Source organism: Ipomoea triloba, chromosome 5, assembly GCF_003576645.1.
Source record: "Ipomoea triloba cultivar NCNSP0323 chromosome 5, ASM357664v1".
Taxonomy (NCBI): domain Eukaryota; kingdom Viridiplantae; phylum Streptophyta; class Magnoliopsida; order Solanales; family Convolvulaceae; genus Ipomoea; species Ipomoea triloba.
In genome coordinates this window covers 27682147-27702026 of record NC_044920.1, presented here as the reverse complement: position 1 = coordinate 27702026, position 19880 = coordinate 27682147, and the positions used below count along the sequence as shown (strand labels likewise).

Sequence of the window (19880 nt, the reverse complement as noted above, 5' to 3'; positions counted from 1 at the left end):
TTGTGTGACCATAATTTGATTTGATTGTGTGACCATAATTTGACTCCCACTCATCTCCACTAATCAATTTGATTGTGTGACCATAATTTTGAATGTGTGTTTTTGTCATTTAACTATATATATTTCTTTTCCATTCATTAACAATTAGTATTTTAAAATTTTAATATAATTTTTAATGTAATTTTGTAATCAAACCAAATAATAGTGTCCGGATAATAACACACCAAGTTGAACTGTATTTTTTTTTTTTAAAGATCAGACCGAAAGAAAAGACCTCGAAAGAATGAGGCTAGTTGCTTTCCCTCACTCTGCGAATGCTTGAAACACGATTGTTAATAATAGTCTCGTCGGTGCGAGGAAGAAGGGCATAAACTTCCCCACCCACTTGGCCCGTTGATGAGCATGAGCACCTAAAGTTGCAAAGATATGAACAACCTTATTTTGTTCATGATAGACACTCTGTTTATTTTCCAAAGGGCTAAACTACATACAGGATGTTATGTGTATAGTACAGAATGGAAATTTGCTGATATGATGAAAGAGGCATAGGAGATGGGAAAATTTAATGGTGGATTACAATCCAGAATGCTCATTGCCTTCCATTATACTTTCTCTTATGCTCATTTCTACTCCTTCATCTGCACTAAGCCCGCCATCCTTGGTTGCGATTGTGGATGAAGAATCATCAATCCCCCCTATCCTGGTTTGAATTTCTTTGAACTTCGCCATAACTTGCGCCATTGTAGGCCGCTTCCAAGGCCGATCGTCTAAGCAATCAAATGCTACTTTCAAGTGCAAGACAAGCTCGTTTTCTAAGCTCGGATCTTCTTTAATCAGTTCCGGATCGAATACGTCTCGTATTTTCATCTTGTTCTGCAGTTTCACCCATCCGACGAGGTTATTGTCGCCGAAATCGACGGAATCCGTGGGGCGTTTCCCGGTTAATAGCTCCAGGAGGACGACGCCGTAGCTGTAGACGTCGCCTTTCGTCGAACACCTGAAGCTCTGGTAGTATTCGGGAGGGACGTAGCCGGGGGTGCCTGCGAGTGTGCTCACGCTCAGGTGAGTATCCATGGCGCTCATTAGCCTCGCCATTCCGAAATCCGAGACTTTGGCTTCTAGGTTTTCGTCGAGCAAGACGTTGCTGGATTTCATGTCGCGGTGAATGATGTGCGGGATGCAGTTGTGGTGGAGGAAAGTCAGCCCTCTCGCGGCGCCAATGGCGATCTTCCTTCTCGCGGCCCAGTTTAGGGCGATTCCGATTCTCTTCCTGTCGTGTAATACATCTTCTAGGCTCCCGTATTTCATGTACGCGTAAACTAACAGCCGTTCCTCCCCTACTTTGCAGTAACCTAATAGGGGAACTAGGTTTCTGTGTTTGATTTTCCCTATTGTTTCCATTTCTGCGGTGAATTCCCTGTCCCCTTGGCCGCTAATGTGTATCAGTTTTTTGATTGCCACTACGCTGCCGTCCTTCAGCTGGGCTTTGTACACATCGCCGCAGCCGCCAGAGCCTACAAGGCTGTCATTGTGGAAGCCATTGGTGGCTTCAAGTAGATCAGCAAATGTAAGCTTTTTCAGAGGCTTCTCAAAGGTTGCCAGATTGATGCTTAGGGCTTCACGCATACTGGTTAGCTTCCATCCAGTGTTTGCAGTGATTGAGTATGAGGGGTCTCCTGTATGAGTCTCAAGGCTAGCCTCATTCTTCTTCCTTCTCTTCCTGGTTTCCACGGTGACGATGATCAGACCAGAGATGCAGAAGAGGGAGAGCAGCAATCCAATGGCCACAGTCCCAATGAAGGATGGTTGTTTGAGATGATGAGAGTTTCTGTGCTGGTTTGTGCTCAAACTTGATGGAGATCCACACTGGGGAAGAGGGTATCCACAGAGCCCAGAGTTATTGGCAAACATATAATCTGAAAATGTGTCAAAAAGGGCTGATTGGGGTATCATTCCAGAGAGGTTATTGTTTGAGAGATCAATCTCTCCAACTGTCAAGCTTGTCAAAGATTGTGGGATTGTGCCACTGAGATGGTTGTGTGACATATCAAGAATTGCAAGAGTTTTCAAGCCTCCAAGATCTGGAGGGATTGGACCAGAGAGATCATTATGGCCCAGATTCAGGATAAAGAGATAGTACATAGACCCTAATTCCTTGGGGATACTGCCCTCCAACTTGTTGTAGGAAAGATCAAGGAAAATCATGGAGCCATTGTGGTTGAAATTTGGTTGGGTGATCCCCTCATAGAGTCTACTGAAATGGCAGGGGCTCCTTGCAGAAATCCTGTCCATGCGATCCTGTCGTATCCCCCCAAACTCGAGCAAATTCCCAGCTCCATGGCACTGCTTGCTTCCAACATTCTTGATATAATTAAACCTCTTCCCAGTGAGTAATGACACTGCAATATAGCCTGATTGCTTTGATAGAGAAGGTGGGATTGACCCATTCAAGAGATTAGTGTTTAGATCCAACCACAGCAAGCTGCCACAATCCCCCAGTTCGGCTGGGATGTTCCCGGTGATTGAGTTGTTCCCCAGCTTCAAAATGGCAAGATTAGATAAATGGCCCAGTGAAGATGGTATCTCACCACTCAAGAAATTGTTTGACAAGGAAATCCAATTCAGATTAGTACAGTTGCTAATACTTGAAGGGATTGACCCTGTCAAGTCATTGAAATCAAGAATCAAATTCTCCAATGCCTGCAGATACATTAGTTCCTGAGGGATTTCCCCTTGAAGCTGATTCAACCAAATAATCAAATCTTTCAACTTGCTCAATGAACCCAGGCTAGATGGTATCCTACCCTTGAGGTAATTAAAGCTGAGATCAAGGGATACCAATTGTGAACAGTTGCTCAAGCCCTCAGGTATGGAACCTGTGAAAAAGTTATTCTGAAGGTATAAAACTTTCAAGCTGTTCCTAGGGTCTTTACAAATCCCAGGGGGGATTAAACCCGAGAGGTTATTAGAACTTAAATCTAAGGTTTCCAGACTCACCAAGCTAGACAGTGCCTCAGGCAATTCACCAACAAAATTGTTCATGGAGAAAACCAAAGTCTTCAAGCTAGTAAGCTTGAGGATGGTTTCAACAGGCAACTCACCGGAGAAATTATTGTTGGAGATATCGATACGCTCCAGTACAGAACAAGCTTCAATGCTTTCAGGGACCACACCTGAGAAATCATTCATGGCCAAGTCTAATTCCACCAGAGTTTTACACAACTCTCCAATATGGGCTGGAAATGCACCCTGAAAACCATTCCCCCTAAGGTACAAATAGCGCATACTCCCACTAGACAGCTTGGGAATAGCACCAGCAAATTTATTGTTGGTGAGGTTGAGGAAACTGAGCTTCTCACAAGAAGAAAGAGAGGCCCCAATTTCACCATTAAACTTGTTGGATGACAAATCAAGGTGCTCCAGATTGGAGCAATCTTGAAATGAAGGGAACGGAGTGGAGAAATTGTTGGCAGAAAGGTCCAAATATGACAAGTTCTTGAAACCCAGTTCAGGAATATTTCCAGATATTTTGTTACCCTTCAAAGATAACAACTCAAGCTCAGCAAAATCTTTAGATAACAGCCACGGAAAAACGTTTCTCCCCGACAAATTATTGTAAGAAAGATCAAGAATTTGAAGCTTAATAGCTGAAGCAGCACCTCTGTGCTCCTTCTCAGGAGGAGGGTCCATGGAATTCTTGGAGAGATTGAGGGACCTAAGGCTTGAGCATCCACCAAGGCTATAGATATCAGAAATAGGCCCTGAAATGGTGTTTTCAGCTAGATCTATATGAGTCAGAGAAACCCCACACTGGGATTTTGAGGCAGAAGCTAGAGAGCCACTGAGATTACTGTTCTTCAACACAAGACTCTCCAAATTCGGAAGGCTCAGAAAGTGGGATGAAACGGAGGAAAAGTCCACACTGAGTATAGTATTGGAGAGATCTATGGAGGAGATTCTAGAGTCCTTGCATGTAACACCAGTGAAACTACAGGGGTCTGTGGAAGACACCCAGTTGTGAAGAGAATCTTTGGTTGAAAGCCCAGCCTTGAAGGATAAAAGCTGCTGGGACTGGGTGAAAAGCTCATTGGAAGAAGCTGCTGCAACACGTGAAGTTGGGGGAAGGAAGAAGATGAAGAGAGGGAGAACAAAGAGTGGGTGCAGAGAAAAAAACAGCAAGAAAGCCTTGCAGAAAAGACTAATAATAATAACACTTCTGCTGCTGCTGCTATTAGCTTTCATCTTCAATTCTTCACTATACCTTTGTTATAATGGCTTTTCTCTTAGTGTTTCCTCAGCTCTACTGCTTCCATTACCTGCAGAGAACACAGACAAACGGAGACGGCGGTGCTCCAAGCGAGACAGTGATGCAGAGAGCTGAACGGAGAAAAAAGAGGAAGGGTGACAGCGGCATGTGCATTCCAGTACTGTGTGACAGTGAAGTAGACTCAACCAGAGCTCACAAGCCATGTATGTAACCCATATCTCTCACTCTCTCTAATCCATTATTACTCTCTCTCTCTCTCTCTCTCTCTCTCTCTCTATCTCTAAATGTATAGATGATATATATGTGCTTCTCCCTCTAAAAGCTAGCAAAGCTGTTTGAAATGTCTCCCGCTACCACCATGTGTTTGTCTGTATAGATTAAGCAGTACGTGTGATTATGGGATAGATGGATGGATAGTTCCATCACTGTCTGATTTCTTGATATGAGATTCCACCTTCATTATTGCCTCTTAATTAACTGTCTTTCTTCCTCATCATTAGGGATTAATTAGTATGTTTAACTTTGTCATTAATTGAGTAACTCCTGAATTGTGGAGGGATATATAAAAGTAAATCATAGTGACTTGCCAAAGACCTTGTGGTCGGCACCCGGTGTATACTCCCATGTGGAAGGGAGTTGGTTCGAGCCTCAGTGGAGGCATCTGTTGACTCTTTGTGTTTCAGTAGGTTGAGAAAGTAGCCATGAAGAGATACTACATTGTAACCGAGTTAGTAGAACTCAAAAAAAAAGAAAATCATAGTGACTTAGCGGCCCCGTAGATAAGAGAACCATAGTTATTGCGTGGACCGTGGTCCACACATCTGTTCAAAAACAACTTTGTTTCGCAGAATACTTTTTTTTTTTTCACATGATTCACTGCAATATATATTTTTATAAATCATAATGTACATTATTCTAAAGCATGATGTACATTATTTTAACTCATAAAATATATTATCTTACTCCCAAAAGTTTTATTATTCTAACATATAAAATACATTATTATAACACATGATGTACATTATTCTAACTCATGATGTACATTATTTTAACTTATAAAAATCAACGATGCCGGTTTGAACCGTGGTCCACAAAGTTGTGTGGACCACAGTCCACAAAATAATTTGCCGTGGAAGAGAGTATTTGATGCTCCTTGTTGTCATGTTTTGATTTTGCGTCCTTACTCACAATTTACTACATGAATACTAACTGAGTTGTAGTAACATAAAAAGTTAATTACTCACACATATGAACACGGCAGTGATAGAATAGAATTTAATATAACTCAATTTTGTGATAAATAAGAATTACAAAATTCATATATCGTAATTAAATTTGAGGGTGTGTTTGGTTGACAGGTTTTTGTTTAAGGTATGGGTATCAAAATGATTGTTATTGTTTGGTTGACATGTTTTTAGAATATTATTATGAGTTTGAAATACTCCATTAATTAAAAAATTCATACCCTTATTAAATAAGGGTTTCATTTCCCTTTCTCCTTTCTTCCCCAATTATTTATAATTATTTTCATTTCACCATACTACCAAACATGCAAAATATTTTCATCAAAATCCATTACCCTCACCAAGTTTTTGATACCCATAATGCGTCTAATTCTCATGTGCGAACCAAACACACCCTGGATTTTTTCTATTTTAAAGTTATGTTTTAGTTAAAAAATATTTGATTACTCCGTATTTTATAAAATTGTTACCAGAGTTTACTTTATTACAGTATATGTGAGGACAATTTAAATAGTTTAAATAAAAATAAAAATTTTGAAAAGTTAAACATTAGAAGAAAAAAAAATTAAAAGCAAAATAATTTGATCATGAAAATTTTAACGGCTTTTACATGGAGGGAAGTTGATTGGTGGATAACGTAAATAAATAAAAGCCTGTGCACATAGGGAAGGCGCGTAAATGGACGCGCAGATTCAATAATATGATGTGATGCCAACATGTCGTACGTGTGGGCCCAGAGGGGTAAAAATCCTACACCGTCGTCGGTCAAAAGTTAGGGTACCACACGTGAGTGACAAATATGCCGTCCTCCGCTATCTAACAGTAAATCTAGGCATGTTTTTGTTTTTACTCCGTATTTTTTACAGTTCCATTGTTGATTTGTTGAATCTCCCATCATTAATGGGTTGGATATGGATCCACCTTTATTTTACTTCTTAATTTTTAAAGTTACTTTACTTTTCGTCATACAATTATTAGGTTATTTTCATATTTAATTCTCTTAAGTATTATTTTTGTTATATTTAATACATAACTTTTATTTTTGTCACACTGACCAAATTTTAATAAAAAATAATTACAATTCATTACATTTTTAACTTAAAATGATTTTGACTTGAACATCTTGATGTTTTTAGGTATTAATTATGATTTTGAACTACAATTTTCTACCAAGAACTTGGTTGAGATGATCAAATATAACAAAAATAATACTATAAAGATGATCAAATGTGAATGTGACATAATAGTTGTGAGACTAACCATGATAAATAACTCTAATTTTTACTCTTGTGTTTTCTTATATAATGGATTTTGTGTGTGTGTGTTTAGTTAATAAGTAAATTCTTTTATTAACTCGAGATATAATTGACAAATTCATAAGTAATCGGTAAATTTTATTACCATAGTTTGGGTCAACATTAAGATGTAACATAAAAAGAAAAAATATCAATTTTCTTATTTTTATTTTCATAGCACTCTTAAGGAGCATCATATGTTGTGTTATATGATCAATATTTATGAATTAATCCCTTAATATTTACAATATATGCCCTTTAATATTTATTGAGTAATACTCCATAGAATTGTACTCAAAATAAATATGTATTTATTTTTTATTTAAATCATAAAGACTGCGTTTATTTCAGTTTTTCATTGTCTATTGTCTATTTTTAAATTAAATAAATGTATAGATAAATACACTTTCTATTTTTTAAAATCCCTTTCTCCCAAAAAATAAAAAAATAATTTTCGAAAAATTAAGAGTGAGGAAATAAAATTAAAATGGGAATTGAAAAAAGTATATCTCCAAATAAGAAAATCCTAAGACAAAGGCATCTAAAATTTCCAAATGAAGAGCAATGCATTTTCCAATGAACATCACATTTGGTGGAAGCATACATGCAATAATTAAGAGATGAATTAGGAAAGTGAGTGAAAGGAAAGAGCATGTGAGGGGACCCACGGCGACAAGTGCAAGTTCTCAGGTTTTACAGTTAATTTGGATGTTTTCTTTGTAAAGTAAAAAAGTGAATGCGCACATCGCTACTGACTTCTACTCGCCTACCGACAACTCATGACTTGTACTCTTGGACAACTCTTGCGTCCATAAGGACCATAAGATGATAAGAATTTATTTTTTTTTTGAAATATTCATAATTATTTACAAGGTAGTATTTGTTCTATATTTTTTCAAATATTTTCAGTTTAAAGAATCTAAGTTCACACACCATGGTTCTATGACCACTCACTTGAAATGGTAACCGAGATGTCATTGTGCTACATGATAGTTGGCTTCTACTCAACTTTATTTTCAGTCAAATAAAATAGTTTGATTCATTAATTAATTTGTGAATCAAATAATGTTCTATCAAAAGAAAATATTTTTTATCTTTCAATTTTTATGATTGATCTTTTTCTTTTTTTTTTTTTTATCCTTGACTGTTAATGAGCATGAGTTCATATTGGAAATATGATTATCTCTTAAAAGATAATGTGAAGTTATGGAAATATAACATAATATTATGTTGTTTGTTTAGTGATTGTGATGATGTGATATTAACATGTTTAATTGGATATTTTAGGTCAGTTTTTTTTTTTTTTTGAAGATTTAGGTTATAACAAAACTCTTGTCGATCGGTCCTGACAAGAGGCAAGGTCCTCACAAAATATAAAGTTTATATGGCTTGTTTTGAAGATTCTTAGATAGTTTGCGCGGACCCTAAAAGAGTAGAAGGTATTAGGAATTTTTAATTTTGTGTGTATGTTAGTATGTTATTGATATTTGAAATAGCATTTATAACTATTTTGTTTATCAATATTTAGTCGTTAAGTGTCTAGGGTATAATTCAATTACTCAATCAATCCAAAATATTTTCATAATAATTAATAATAAAAGAAAGATATGGAACGTGATGCAATAAATTACTCGTAGTTTTTATACTCACTGTTCCAAGAACAAATTAGAAAAATATTCAAAATTGTGAGCTGCCTACAAGCTGGGCTTAAAAAATTTGAGGCCCATGAAACAATTATTATGAGGGTGTAGGCCCATATTTCTCTATCTTCATATGGGAAATTATTCTGTGGGCCCACTCAATCAGTCTGAGTGTTTACTGTCATCTATTTCTGTGTGACATTGACTTTCAAATCCCCTCTTTATTTTTGTATGTACCCTCCAGTCCTCCACTGGCCCCCCAACCCACACCTTCCAAAGGCTATGAAAAATGATTTACGTAGTACATTGTAATATGAATTATTGATTAATGTTTATTTGTAATATATTAAATATTTATTTTTAAATAGTATATTACAAATAAAAATTAAAAAAAAAATGAATAGATAGTATACTTACAAATAAATATGTACGTCAGGAATCCATGGTATAACGATTACTTTAAAATTGTTTACTTAAACAAAATTTTAATTGTGGTTTGATTCACAAAAAAAAAAAAAAAAGAATAGATAAATAATTAAAATTAATTTTGTTAAAAGAATATTTAAGAAATTGATTTCATTATTTAATTAGTGAAAATATGTTGTTGAAAAGGTAATTAATATTAATATTCAAATATTCATATATTATAAAAATACGAGAGGACAATATAAGAATTTATATTACTTAGTATATATTTTCTCCAAATAATAAATAAATTATATGGGTGTGTTTGGTTGATAGGTTTAGCTATCAGGAATTTGGTTAACAAGTTTTTAGAACACTACTATGAGTTTTGATTACTCCATTAATTACAAAACTCATTCCCTAATAAAATAAGGATTTCATTTCCCTTATTCCTCTTCTTCCCCAACTATTAATAATCGTTCTCATTCCACCATGTTACCAAACATGCAAAATACTTTCACCAAAATTCATTACCATTACCAAGTATTTGATACTCATTCTGATTCCGATTCCATATGCGAACTAAACACACCCATATGTTGTTGAAAATAATTACTCCGTATTATAAATACTAAAATAATGTTCACCAGTATTTATCTATATCTCGATTGGAGTTCTCCAAACTCTCTAAAGAAAAATAGAAGAATGGAGATTGGAGCAAAATTGAAAATTTAAATTTAATAAACAAGTTTTCTATTTTTCAAGTCTCCAATTTTTAAAACTTTTTTTTTCGAGGAATTTATTTTTCATTAAATAAATCACCTCATTAACAAGATAATATAAAATCGTTTTTTTTTTCTCTCCAAATACGAGGAACAAATCTTTCCATTTTCTCCGCCAATTAAAGGGGCTTTAACTGTTTGTTCGGCACAAAGTTTATTTCTTTCAAAAGTTAAAATTTTAGTCAAACATTTTTAAATATCTAATGATATTATTGAGATTTTAGAGCTAAAAGTGTGTTTCAAAAGAAGATCTGAATTAAGACTGAAAAAAAAAGAAGTATGATCTGGGATAAGTGTCTATATGCAAATTATTATGCCAACCATGATTACTACTATAAGGTGGATTATATTAATAATAAATGTATATTTTTAGTAAATTAAATTATTATTTTAATATAATATAAGTTCATTTTTAGTTGTTAAAAAAGAACTTACAAAAAAATGAACATGTAACATATTAAATACGAAGTATAAATTTTTAATTTACTAATATATATATGTGTGTGTGTGTGTGTGTGTCAATAGTCCACCTTGCAATATAGATCATGGTCTACATAACAGTAATGAGTGTTTTTGTTTTTCTACTGTGAAAATTCGCTAAAAATAATTTGTAATTGTTAAATAATTGAAAAAAATAAGGTGTTATTTTTTTAAAGGGGGGCAAAAGTGATATGTTATTCATTTTAGTTAAAATGCATATTATTTCCATTTGTTGGTAGCTCCACCTATCTATTTGGAATTTTGCAACGCACACTATCAATCTTTGATTAATCAGCAAATCCTTTTTTTTTTTTTTTTTAATTTGACTGAAAGTTAAAAATTACATTTTGTATTTGGTTCATTTTTCGTAAAAATGAACATAATAATAATAATAATAATAATAATAATAATAATAATAATAATAATAATAATAATGGTGATGGTGGAGATTGGGGTGGTGTGGTAGTGCTGGTCTCCACGAATCTAGAGACAAAGATCCTTCTTTAAAAAATGAAGCAGCTAAGCCAATGGCCATGGTTGTCTTCATTCCTTCAAAGCGTTTAAAAAAAATGAAGGAGGACGGCAACGACCATCCCTTCATCTAAAAAAAAATATGAAGGAATGAATGATTGTCTTCATCCCTTCAAAGCTTAAAAAAATCGAAGGGACGAAGGCAACCACCATGGCTGCTCCTCCCTTCTTTCATCTCCAAATCCACGGAGACGAGACAATCTCCATAGATCAGACGGTATGAGACTTTTAATTATTTTTTTTAGTTAATTACCTGTTGGTAACTCGTCAGTCGTCACTGTAGGCTACTTTGAACAAATTGCATACTTTAACAATGTGGAATGACCCAATTGTACTTTTTTAAAGTTAAGTGACCAAATTACAATTTCATGTTATGTTCGATAATTAATTTGACCTTTATTCTTTTTTAATATATTAAAAATACATTATTTGTATATTAAATATATATTATTTTACTCCGTATTTAATAGTATATAAAAAAATATTCTCAAAAAAATAGTATATAAAAAAATAATGTATTTTATGTATATAAATAATATAATTTATTGATCCACAATACGTAAATTAGTGATAGTGGGAGGAGTTTTGTGTAATATTTACAAAATCACATTTTCCATGTTTGGGTTTGGGTCCAGAGTCCCAGATCGTAAAAGTGAATAGACATGCCACCTGTCAGTCCACGTGTCATACAATGAACGTAACCCAAAATTTTCGTCTTCTACCAAATTCACCCCGAGCACCTGCCACTTTCCCTTCCCTACCTATAAATGGTCGTTTCCCCCACACTCTTTTCGAAATTTTACAAATTTTTTTTTTTGGGTTAGGGTTTTGCAGAGAGGAAAAATTAATGGCGAAAAAGAGAAAATCTGAGGCGACCCGTCTGGACGAGGTCGATAGAACGCTCTACTCCACCTTTTGCAGCGCCGCTAACTCTCTGTCTCAGCTCTACACTCAAGCCATGCAGCACCAGCGACTCTCGTTTCACGCCGGCGAACGTCACGCGCTGGTTAGTGTTGTGTACCCTCGCGCTTTTCCATTTCTATATCCAATTTGAATTGTTGGACTGCGTCTGGGGTTTGAGGATGATTGACGGATTGTTTCTAGATGGATCAAAATTCTTTCATTGGTTTTACGGTTAATCTCGCCGGAGAACGTCACACGTGGGAATTGACATTGTAGCTTGCGGTGGTGAACTGCGAGCGTTATTGAAAATTGATCTTCTAGCTTTGTTGATTCAATTGATGGATTTTCTATAAGCTTTATGTTTCAATTGAGGGTTTTTTTATTTGTTATTATTATTATTTTTTAATGTATTTACTGAACTGAATAGGAAATTAGGAAGAGGTTCAATCCGTGTTGCCGAATTTTTTACTTAACTTAAGCTGTGCACTTACATTAGATCAATAATCTTAGTGTTTGAGCTGTTTTTTTCATTGGCATTGATCTTTGTGATTACTGATTAGTTTTATTGAAGCAATCCATGATCTAAACATGCAATTCGATAAGTGGATGTATATCGTTATTTATTTATTTTTTGAGTGGTATTTAATGAGTGTAACATCTCTTTTACCCTCATTTTCTCCAAACTAACTGGATATTGAATTTCTGTTTCCTATATTGTTGTAGGAAAAACTCTATAATTGGATGTTAAGGCAGCAAGAAGATGGGAATAGAGTGAACCCCAGTGATATAGTTGCTTACCTCCAGGTTTGTATTGTTTCTATTATCTTCTTTCATATTTCTTTGGTCATACATTGATTAACAAGTACTTTCAAGTTTGATTACCCTCACTTTGTTCTACAAGTTTGCTTCTTTGCACTTGGATTTCTCTATGTATTGGATCAGCATTACACTACACTTATGCAGGCACACTTTTATTTTCTACTCCGTATTTGAGTATTTGTGGGTAATGTCCATGATACCTATAAAAATAATTTTGATACTTTGAACTGTTTTTACTGGATAGTAATCTTGTTGGAATAGATAGGTTACAGCTTACTTCAATAACTTCTGTTTAACATAGTGAATTCTGTGATATGTTAATTCCATTATGTGGATTAAGCTAGATCCTTATCAAAATGATAGCTTTAAGGAGTCAGTTTTGGCTTGCCCCTTTCCTCTTATTAGTAAGGGAGAAGCCGTTGCTTGTTCTTTCATACTAGGGGATTGAATGCTGGTGAAATTCCCTCCAGTGGCTGAGATGTTCAGTTGACTCCGTCCCCAAAGAAGAGCATCTTATATTGCTGAATAATTTTTAACGCTTAGTCGCTTATAAACAACAACCCAAGCCAGTAGGCTCTTGGTTTCTAGAAGAGCACCTTCCCACCAAGAGATAGTTACCTTTCAGATAGGGGAAATTAAAGTGATGAGATTGGAAAGAGGGAAGTAGGGATCCTAGTTCGTTCTTCGCTTTCATTGATTTTTAATGAAATACGGTGAGGCCATAGGAGAGGAGTACAGTAGACTCACACAGTCACATATTCAACTTTAAACCCTCGTAGGGGTTAGATCCTGAATCAATGTGTTTACCTTGCTATTTTACTTCTCTTTAAGCTACTTGCATTACATGTCATATTTGGTGCTTTAATCTAGATATTTCTGAGTGCTGTATGTGATCTATACAGCTGGCAGAAGATATGTTGAATTATGTATGTGGCCAGCATCTTTAGTAATTTTGTGCAACAAGTAAACAGTGATTGTGAGTAGTATCATATGGTGATTCACGCTGATTCTTAATTAGCCCTTGGCTTTTAACATGACTTTATGTTTGATAGAAATATATACTATTTTCTATGGAGTTCTATTTATTTATTTTTCTTTCATTTGATAGTATTGGATATCCAGGTTCACTCCTATTGAATGTTGATTCAATTCTTGTACAATTTTTATGTACTGTTTTTGTCATGTCTGTAGCATGAGCTTGACTATGGAGCTGAGGAACCCCCAACATCCCAAAGGCTGCCATTGCAGCAGCAGCAGTCTCAAACTCCTATGCATATACCGAATTCTGGATTTCCTGTTTCTTCTACTTCTTTTGGTCCAGCAACTGCTTCCAACGGGCTTCGTTCAGGGCATTCTGATCAGCAACCGAAGAACTCTGTCTTTTCAAACGCACTGTCCAGCCCCATTCGTAGGAGCCTTCAGCACTATCACCCGGTACAGGGAGGTTTCCCTCAAAACGCCCCGTCCTCTGCTGGTGGAACCCGACTTAGTGACAACAACTATCTACAAAGCAGAGACGTCAATCTTCAGAGCTCCAATGATACTTCAATGGACATGCATTCTGATCCTCCCGACCATGAATTTCCGTACTAAGAGTTCCAACCATATATTCCTATGCTCCGAGAGTATTGAGGATTACCTGCAAAGATTTCACAGCAGTATACAGTGGTTGCTAATAGGATGAATAAAGAAAGTTGGAGGTTATGAAAAGTATACTCAGCCCTTCGCAATGCTTGCTTGCTTGCAACTACCTAAAAGAACTCTATACATGCTGGTTATGCCCTGTTTTGCCTTAGTAGGGGTTATATGTTGTTGCAGGTTGTGGTCTTCCTGTATTTATATTTGTCTTGTCATTTTGTCTTCAAAGTTTGGCTTCCAATACTCTGTGTCAAGATATTCTTTTTATTTATATTTATTTATAAATCGTCACCCTTCCCCACATATCTTTTGTTGGTAGAAAATTAGTGTGTTTGGTTTGAACATAAGAATCGGAATAGAAATGAGAATCAAATAGTTAGTAGTTTTAATAATTATAATGGATTTTGGTGATAATATTTTGTATGTTTTGGTAATATGTAGGAATTGAAATGATAATCAATATTGTTGTTTGGTTATGTATTAATCTATAATTGAAATAAATATTTTATAAATATAAAAATAAAAAATAAAAACAATTGACCTTAATATAATATGGTGACATTCAAAGCATAATATTAAAAAAAAAAATCATACTCCTCTGTTCTATTTTACCTGTCCTATTTACTATTCATTGGTCAATTCAATTATTTCTTCGTGCTTATTTTCTTTAGTAATTTTTTATTTTTAAATTTATTTTTTTTTGTGTATAATAGTACTTTTAGTGTAGTTTCTAAATATATAAATTTTATATATTAATGTTAAACTTAATATTATAAAAAATTAGAGTAAAAATAACTTCAGTTAAGTCTCGTTAAACGAACCAGACAACCAAAATGCAACGGAAGTAGTATGTAGTTAGGAAATCATGAATCAAACACATCCTTGATTTTGGGATCAGTGTCACGATTATGATATTGTTTTGACATGAAAGTCTTTTATCTTTTAATTTTTTTTTAAACGTTAATTTATGATTGTAACTTAGTGGGAGAGTCAGTCGCTAGACTGATACAAATGACCTGTAATGGCTGTAATAATAGGTCATTCACATGTTTTTAGACTTAAGTATCTCAATTAGACATGTTTGAGGGTCTAATCATATTTTAAAAGTTTAAAGGTTTAATTAACTTTTAACGTAAAGTTTAGGATTTTTTTTTCTTTTTTTTTTAAATGTTACATTCTTTTTAAAAAATTGGGAATTTACAGAGTTTCTATTACAAGCCGTAAGGTGCACGCAAGTGTTGGTGGACGCAGTAGGATCCGCTTATATAAATTGAGAGTCCGAATTTGATTTTGGGTTCAAATAAAAATCTTTGGCGCCGACTCTCTCACTAAAAATAAACCATTCCCGCTCTCAGCTCAGCCGTTTCTTTCTCTATCCGACCGCGTAGCTCTCTGCGTTCCTTGAAGGACACCGGCGAAAGCATCGTTTGCTTCCTGTATCGTACGGTACGTTAAGAATTACTTCAGGCTTCTTCTCTCGCATCGATTTTTGTATTTAATTTTCGTGCTCTTTTACTGTTCTTCTTCAGAAATCGATCATAATTAGATTATTCATTGATAACATACGAACTGATGAATCCTGGCTTTGAGTTGATTTTACCGAAGGCTTAAGTTGATTGATAGAATTTATGTTATTATATTTCTGTTTCTGATGGACACATGGAATTTATTCGTTTAGTTCTGAAGAAAACATGCCTATAACTACTTAATTTTGGGATTGTTTTATGTATCTGCTATGTTAGTGCCGTGGAGATCTTGGATACTTGTTTCGTTTTTTTTTTTTTTTTGAGAGTAATTGGAATAAATTGCGTGATTTAGTGGGACTTTGTATTTCTATTGCAACGCATTTGAGCTGCAATGATATCTAGTAGACCTCAGACAAGAAGTGAAGTAGGCGCTGTTGAAGACGAGGATGAGAAGAGAGGTGCTGCACTGGAGAAAGCTCTGAGTTCTTCAACAAAATATGCTAGACATCAGAAAAGAAAGAAATCAAGCACTCCTGAAGAGAATGAGGAAGAAACCTGTGTAGTAGCGAAGAAAGCTACAGTTAGAACTAGGAGGCGGGATCAGAAATCAGAAGGTTAGGTTGGATTGATGTTTTTTACTATGTTTATTTTTTTTTCTTTTAAAAAATATTTACAAATGGGGCTTGTTGCTGGAAGTAACTACTTTGATTTTGTGAATGCTGACACTTCTGTATCCAATTTTTCTTCTCTAGTGTGCTCTTTAAAGAGTTACTTAAATGAATTGGCTCTTGTTGAAATTTCTGTTAATTGTGCACTTAAATATGCTTGCACTTTTTCCCTAGGGAAAAATGAATCTATTTTGCCCAGAAAAGATTTGAATGTTCTTCCTTCTGGCACTTCAGAGCTATTTGGTGGGAATATTACTGAAGGAAGAGACTGTTGCTATGAATCGGAGCTTCAACAACTTCAACCATCTGAAAAGATTAAACTGCAACTTTTTCCAATAAATGAAAGTACTCGCTTGAGATTGGAAAAAGTAAGATGAATAACATTGAGCATGAGCATACATGATAGGTTCCAACTTTATCTGGATAAGGATGTTTATAGATTTTATCTTTAATTTCTACAGGATGGGTACAATCCATTTTTGGAACTCACTTTAAGTGCTAAGAAGAGGATATGGTCCGTGATCAAGCATATAAACACAAAGTGGGGCAATGAAAATGGCAAGTGGGGAAAGGCCTTACTTTTCCCGTATGATGTTAATTTGGAGAAATTAGCTTCCTACCGAAGATGGAGTATGGAAGATACTGAAATTTCTGCAAGAGAAGTTTATATGTCTGTAAATAGTCCTGCTGTTTTTCGCCTAAGGTCTGAGGTTCATTTGCTCTCAGTTTTAACTTTTAACTCATAAGCTTCTCCAATCTTAGCTCCTCATTTAGTCTCAATTTGTTTTTGTTTTTATAGGTATGGCTGGTTTTTGGATCATCAATTGGAGGACTTCAAAATGCCTCTTTTGTCTACTCATTCTGACTCTAGAAGGCAATCTGAGGTCAGCAGCCAAGCTTTAAATATCCAAGTTAACCAAATGAAGGAGTCTAAAATAGAAAATAAATATTTTGAAAAAATTAAGTCTACTAATGAAGCTTCAGATGCTGTAAAAGAGCAGATGCCTTCAGTTGAACAAGTTGAATGTGTGGTAAGCATTTGCACCTTCTTAGATAGGTTACTTGTTTGCTTGCTATAGTTGTGGGGTCTCCCTTTTTCTCTTTCACTGCTGAATTACATGACCTCATCTATAGTACACTTCAGAGTTCCTGATCCTCTGGCTAATAGGTTAAAAACTTGATTGGTAGGGAGTCTAGCAATGTGCCAAGGATGGTACGCAATACACTGTAGGTAGTAAACTACTTGATCTTTTTACGGTTTATTTTTGTGTCTGATTGCATTTAGAAATTGAGTTTTCTCTGTAAATTTGGCTTTGGAGTGCTGGTTAGAATTGGACTTTGGTCAGAAGAGGTAGGAGCATGGTTGTTGGAAACAAAGGAATTTCTGCCTTATTCTCAAACATATTTTTTGCAGTCCACAAACATGTCCTTTTAATTCATTTAGTGTCTTGCTCAAAAGAAATGAAACGTGCTAGGATGCAGTTTAATAACCCTTATGCAAACACAATGTTCATTCTGAAAGAGGGGGGAGTTTATGAAGTGTAATTTATTCTTCAGCATGTAAAACAAGATTTATTGAATTTCATAGCCCAAAACATCATCATGAGCAAGATATGCTCCTTTTAGTTTTGTTTCTCAAAGGTAAATTGAGCTGTTGCATTGTTTGCTTTAGAAGTTGACAAGTTGTGGAACCTGTATTAGCAATTTTCACTGTTTAAAGAAATTTCCTCAATATTTTCTTTGCTCAACATTGAGTTTTAATGATCTTTAACTCTTCCAAATAAAAAACACAGGTGAATTTGTAAAAGGGTCTACCTGTTTAATTGCAATGTAATCAAGTATCCAAATGCCTCCCTCGAACTGCGTCATTCAATTTTAGATTTGTTGTCTCCCTAGACCTAATGGCATTGTTTACAATTAATTTGGCTTCTGATTCCTTTTGAATTCTGTTTAGTTTTGTTGCCCAAAAGTGGTTGAGATATATTGAGGCTTTTTATTGACTTAAGTATGTGTTTATTTTTCCTATTACAGGGTAATCAACTGAAAGCTGATGGTATCTATGAACCTTTAGTGCCATGGGAAGATAACTTGACTAACTTAAGCATTGGGGGGCTACTTTCAGAAGTATCTCTGCTGGGTAAGATCATCAAAAGTGACACTGAATCAGCAAGTCAAATGCAGCCCATTCTGGCAGTTTCCGACTTTAGTGTTGGAGGTTTACTTTCTGAAGTATCTTTGCAAGGAAAGATGAATAGTGGTGGTTTGAACTCGGTGAAGGAATTGGACAGGCAGCCACTTAAATTAGTCTCAGGTGTAGACACAGGGTGCTTGCTATCACAAGCAACTTTGCAGGGTGAGATTCATGATTACATTCCACCTACACAAGAATTTGAAATGCCGAGAACAATGGCAGGCAACAATGCTCAGCAACAGTTTCCTTGGGATGACAGTCTAACTGCCTTGAGCATTGGAGGCTTGCTTTCTGAGGCATCAATGCATGGAAAGATAAATAACGTGAATCCAAATTTAAGTGGGAACAAATCAAGCTTGCCACAATCTTCATCAACTGCTGACTCACTTGGTGCTTTTGTTGCTACTCAATTAAATTCACATCTTCCTGACTCAAAACTACAATTGGATGCACCATGCACATCTTTCTTCGATGCTGAAGAGACGTGCCATGCGTTTCCAGTAAGGAAAGTTTCTCCTTTGAGTGGAATGGCCATGACTGCTAGTGAAGCAGGCAGTTCCATGGAATGTCAGGAAGGTGTGCGTTTGAAATCTGAAGCTACAGCTCAGGTTTTCCCTCTCTCCTCTTCACTTGGTGCATTTTCATTTATTAAAATTTCATTCAGTTCAAATGTAAACTTTATGCATCTTAATTCTCTGATTCTGATGGTCACTGAAAACCACCCATCTCTTAATAATGCTGCTGTATTCATTGTTTCCTGCAATTAAGGGCTTATAATAGTATCAAATTTTGATCACAGGATCATGATGTTCAGCAATCCAAGACAAAGTTGTTGCCTCGTTCACAAGGGATTGTTGATGAAGACAGCTGCAACCTCGCACTAAAAGGGATCAACTGGGTATGTTTTATTGCGCCATTAAAAACAGTGTCCTACTAACCAAGCCGTTAGACTAAATGCATTTCTTTTCTTTGCAATTGTGGCATGCAGAATGACTCTCTTGGACCATTTGATCTAGGACAACCTGTGTGGTCGCCGCTCACAGTTGGCGACAGCCACTTCGTCAAGTAGTGATTGTCGGATCTATATCCTCGGTATGGACGTAATCGTTCACAGATCAGCAAGAATTTTGGAGAAAAAATGCACCACCGAAGGGGTATATTATTCCGTACGTTGAAAACAGAGTTTTTTACATTCTCAAGTACAGCCTCTTATACACTGTTTTGGGATATGGAATGAACAAACCCGACATTTATTAATACTCTAAACTGTCCATATGAATAAACATGAAATTTATAGTGTATTACGGAATTATATTGTCTTTTAAATCTTCCCGACTAGACGAAAATTGTTCTATAAATATACCCAATATTCCAACAATATATATATATATATATATATATATATATATATATATTATCAGGTAAGGACCTATCATTAGGTGAGTACCCTGTGGACTAATTCAGATTATCCATTTGGAGTTTGGACTGATCTAATGACTATGAATGAAACTGCACAATAAAGTGGGTTAGATGCACAACATTCACACTATG

General features: G+C 35.3%; 3 protein-coding genes across 5 annotated transcripts; 2 read left to right on the top strand and 1 right to left on the bottom strand.

Annotated features, from left to right (window-relative positions):
* Nucleotides 1-427: 427 nt before the first annotated feature.
* On the bottom strand, nucleotides 428-4566 carry LOC116020645 (systemin receptor SR160-like). Its single transcript, XM_031261122.1, has one exon. It carries the CDS (start codon nucleotides 4240-4242, stop codon nucleotides 574-576), a length of 3669 nt encoding a protein of 1222 aa, XP_031116982.1. The 5' UTR covers nucleotides 4243-4566; the 3' UTR covers nucleotides 428-573.
* Nucleotides 4567-11438: 6872 nt separating this feature from the next.
* Nucleotides 11439-14307, top strand: LOC116020687. The gene is made up of 3 exons (XM_031261181.1): nucleotides 11439-11650; nucleotides 12271-12351; nucleotides 13558-14307. Exons 1-3 carry the CDS (start codon nucleotides 11492-11494, stop codon nucleotides 13957-13959), a joined length of 642 nt encoding a protein of 213 aa, XP_031117041.1. The 5' UTR covers nucleotides 11439-11491; the 3' UTR covers nucleotides 13960-14307.
* Nucleotides 14308-15179: 872 nt separating this feature from the next.
* On the top strand, nucleotides 15180-19667 carry LOC116020656. Of its 3 annotated transcripts, none has more exons than XM_031261136.1 (8): nucleotides 15180-15450; nucleotides 15823-16084; nucleotides 16313-16506; nucleotides 16600-16841; nucleotides 16938-17022; nucleotides 18170-18937; nucleotides 19129-19227; nucleotides 19318-19667. In XM_031261136.1, exons 2-8 carry the CDS (start codon nucleotides 15862-15864, stop codon nucleotides 19396-19398), a joined length of 1692 nt encoding a protein of 563 aa, XP_031116996.1. In that variant the 5' UTR covers nucleotides 15180-15450; nucleotides 15823-15861; the 3' UTR covers nucleotides 19399-19667. The 3 variants fall into 3 exon arrangements, with proteins under 3 accessions (XP_031116996.1, XP_031116994.1, XP_031116995.1); XM_031261134.1 differs by having other exon boundaries at nucleotides 15182-15450; nucleotides 16938-17169; XM_031261135.1 differs by having other exon boundaries at nucleotides 15185-15450; nucleotides 16373-16506; nucleotides 16938-17169.
* Nucleotides 19668-19880: the final 213 nt, after the last annotated feature.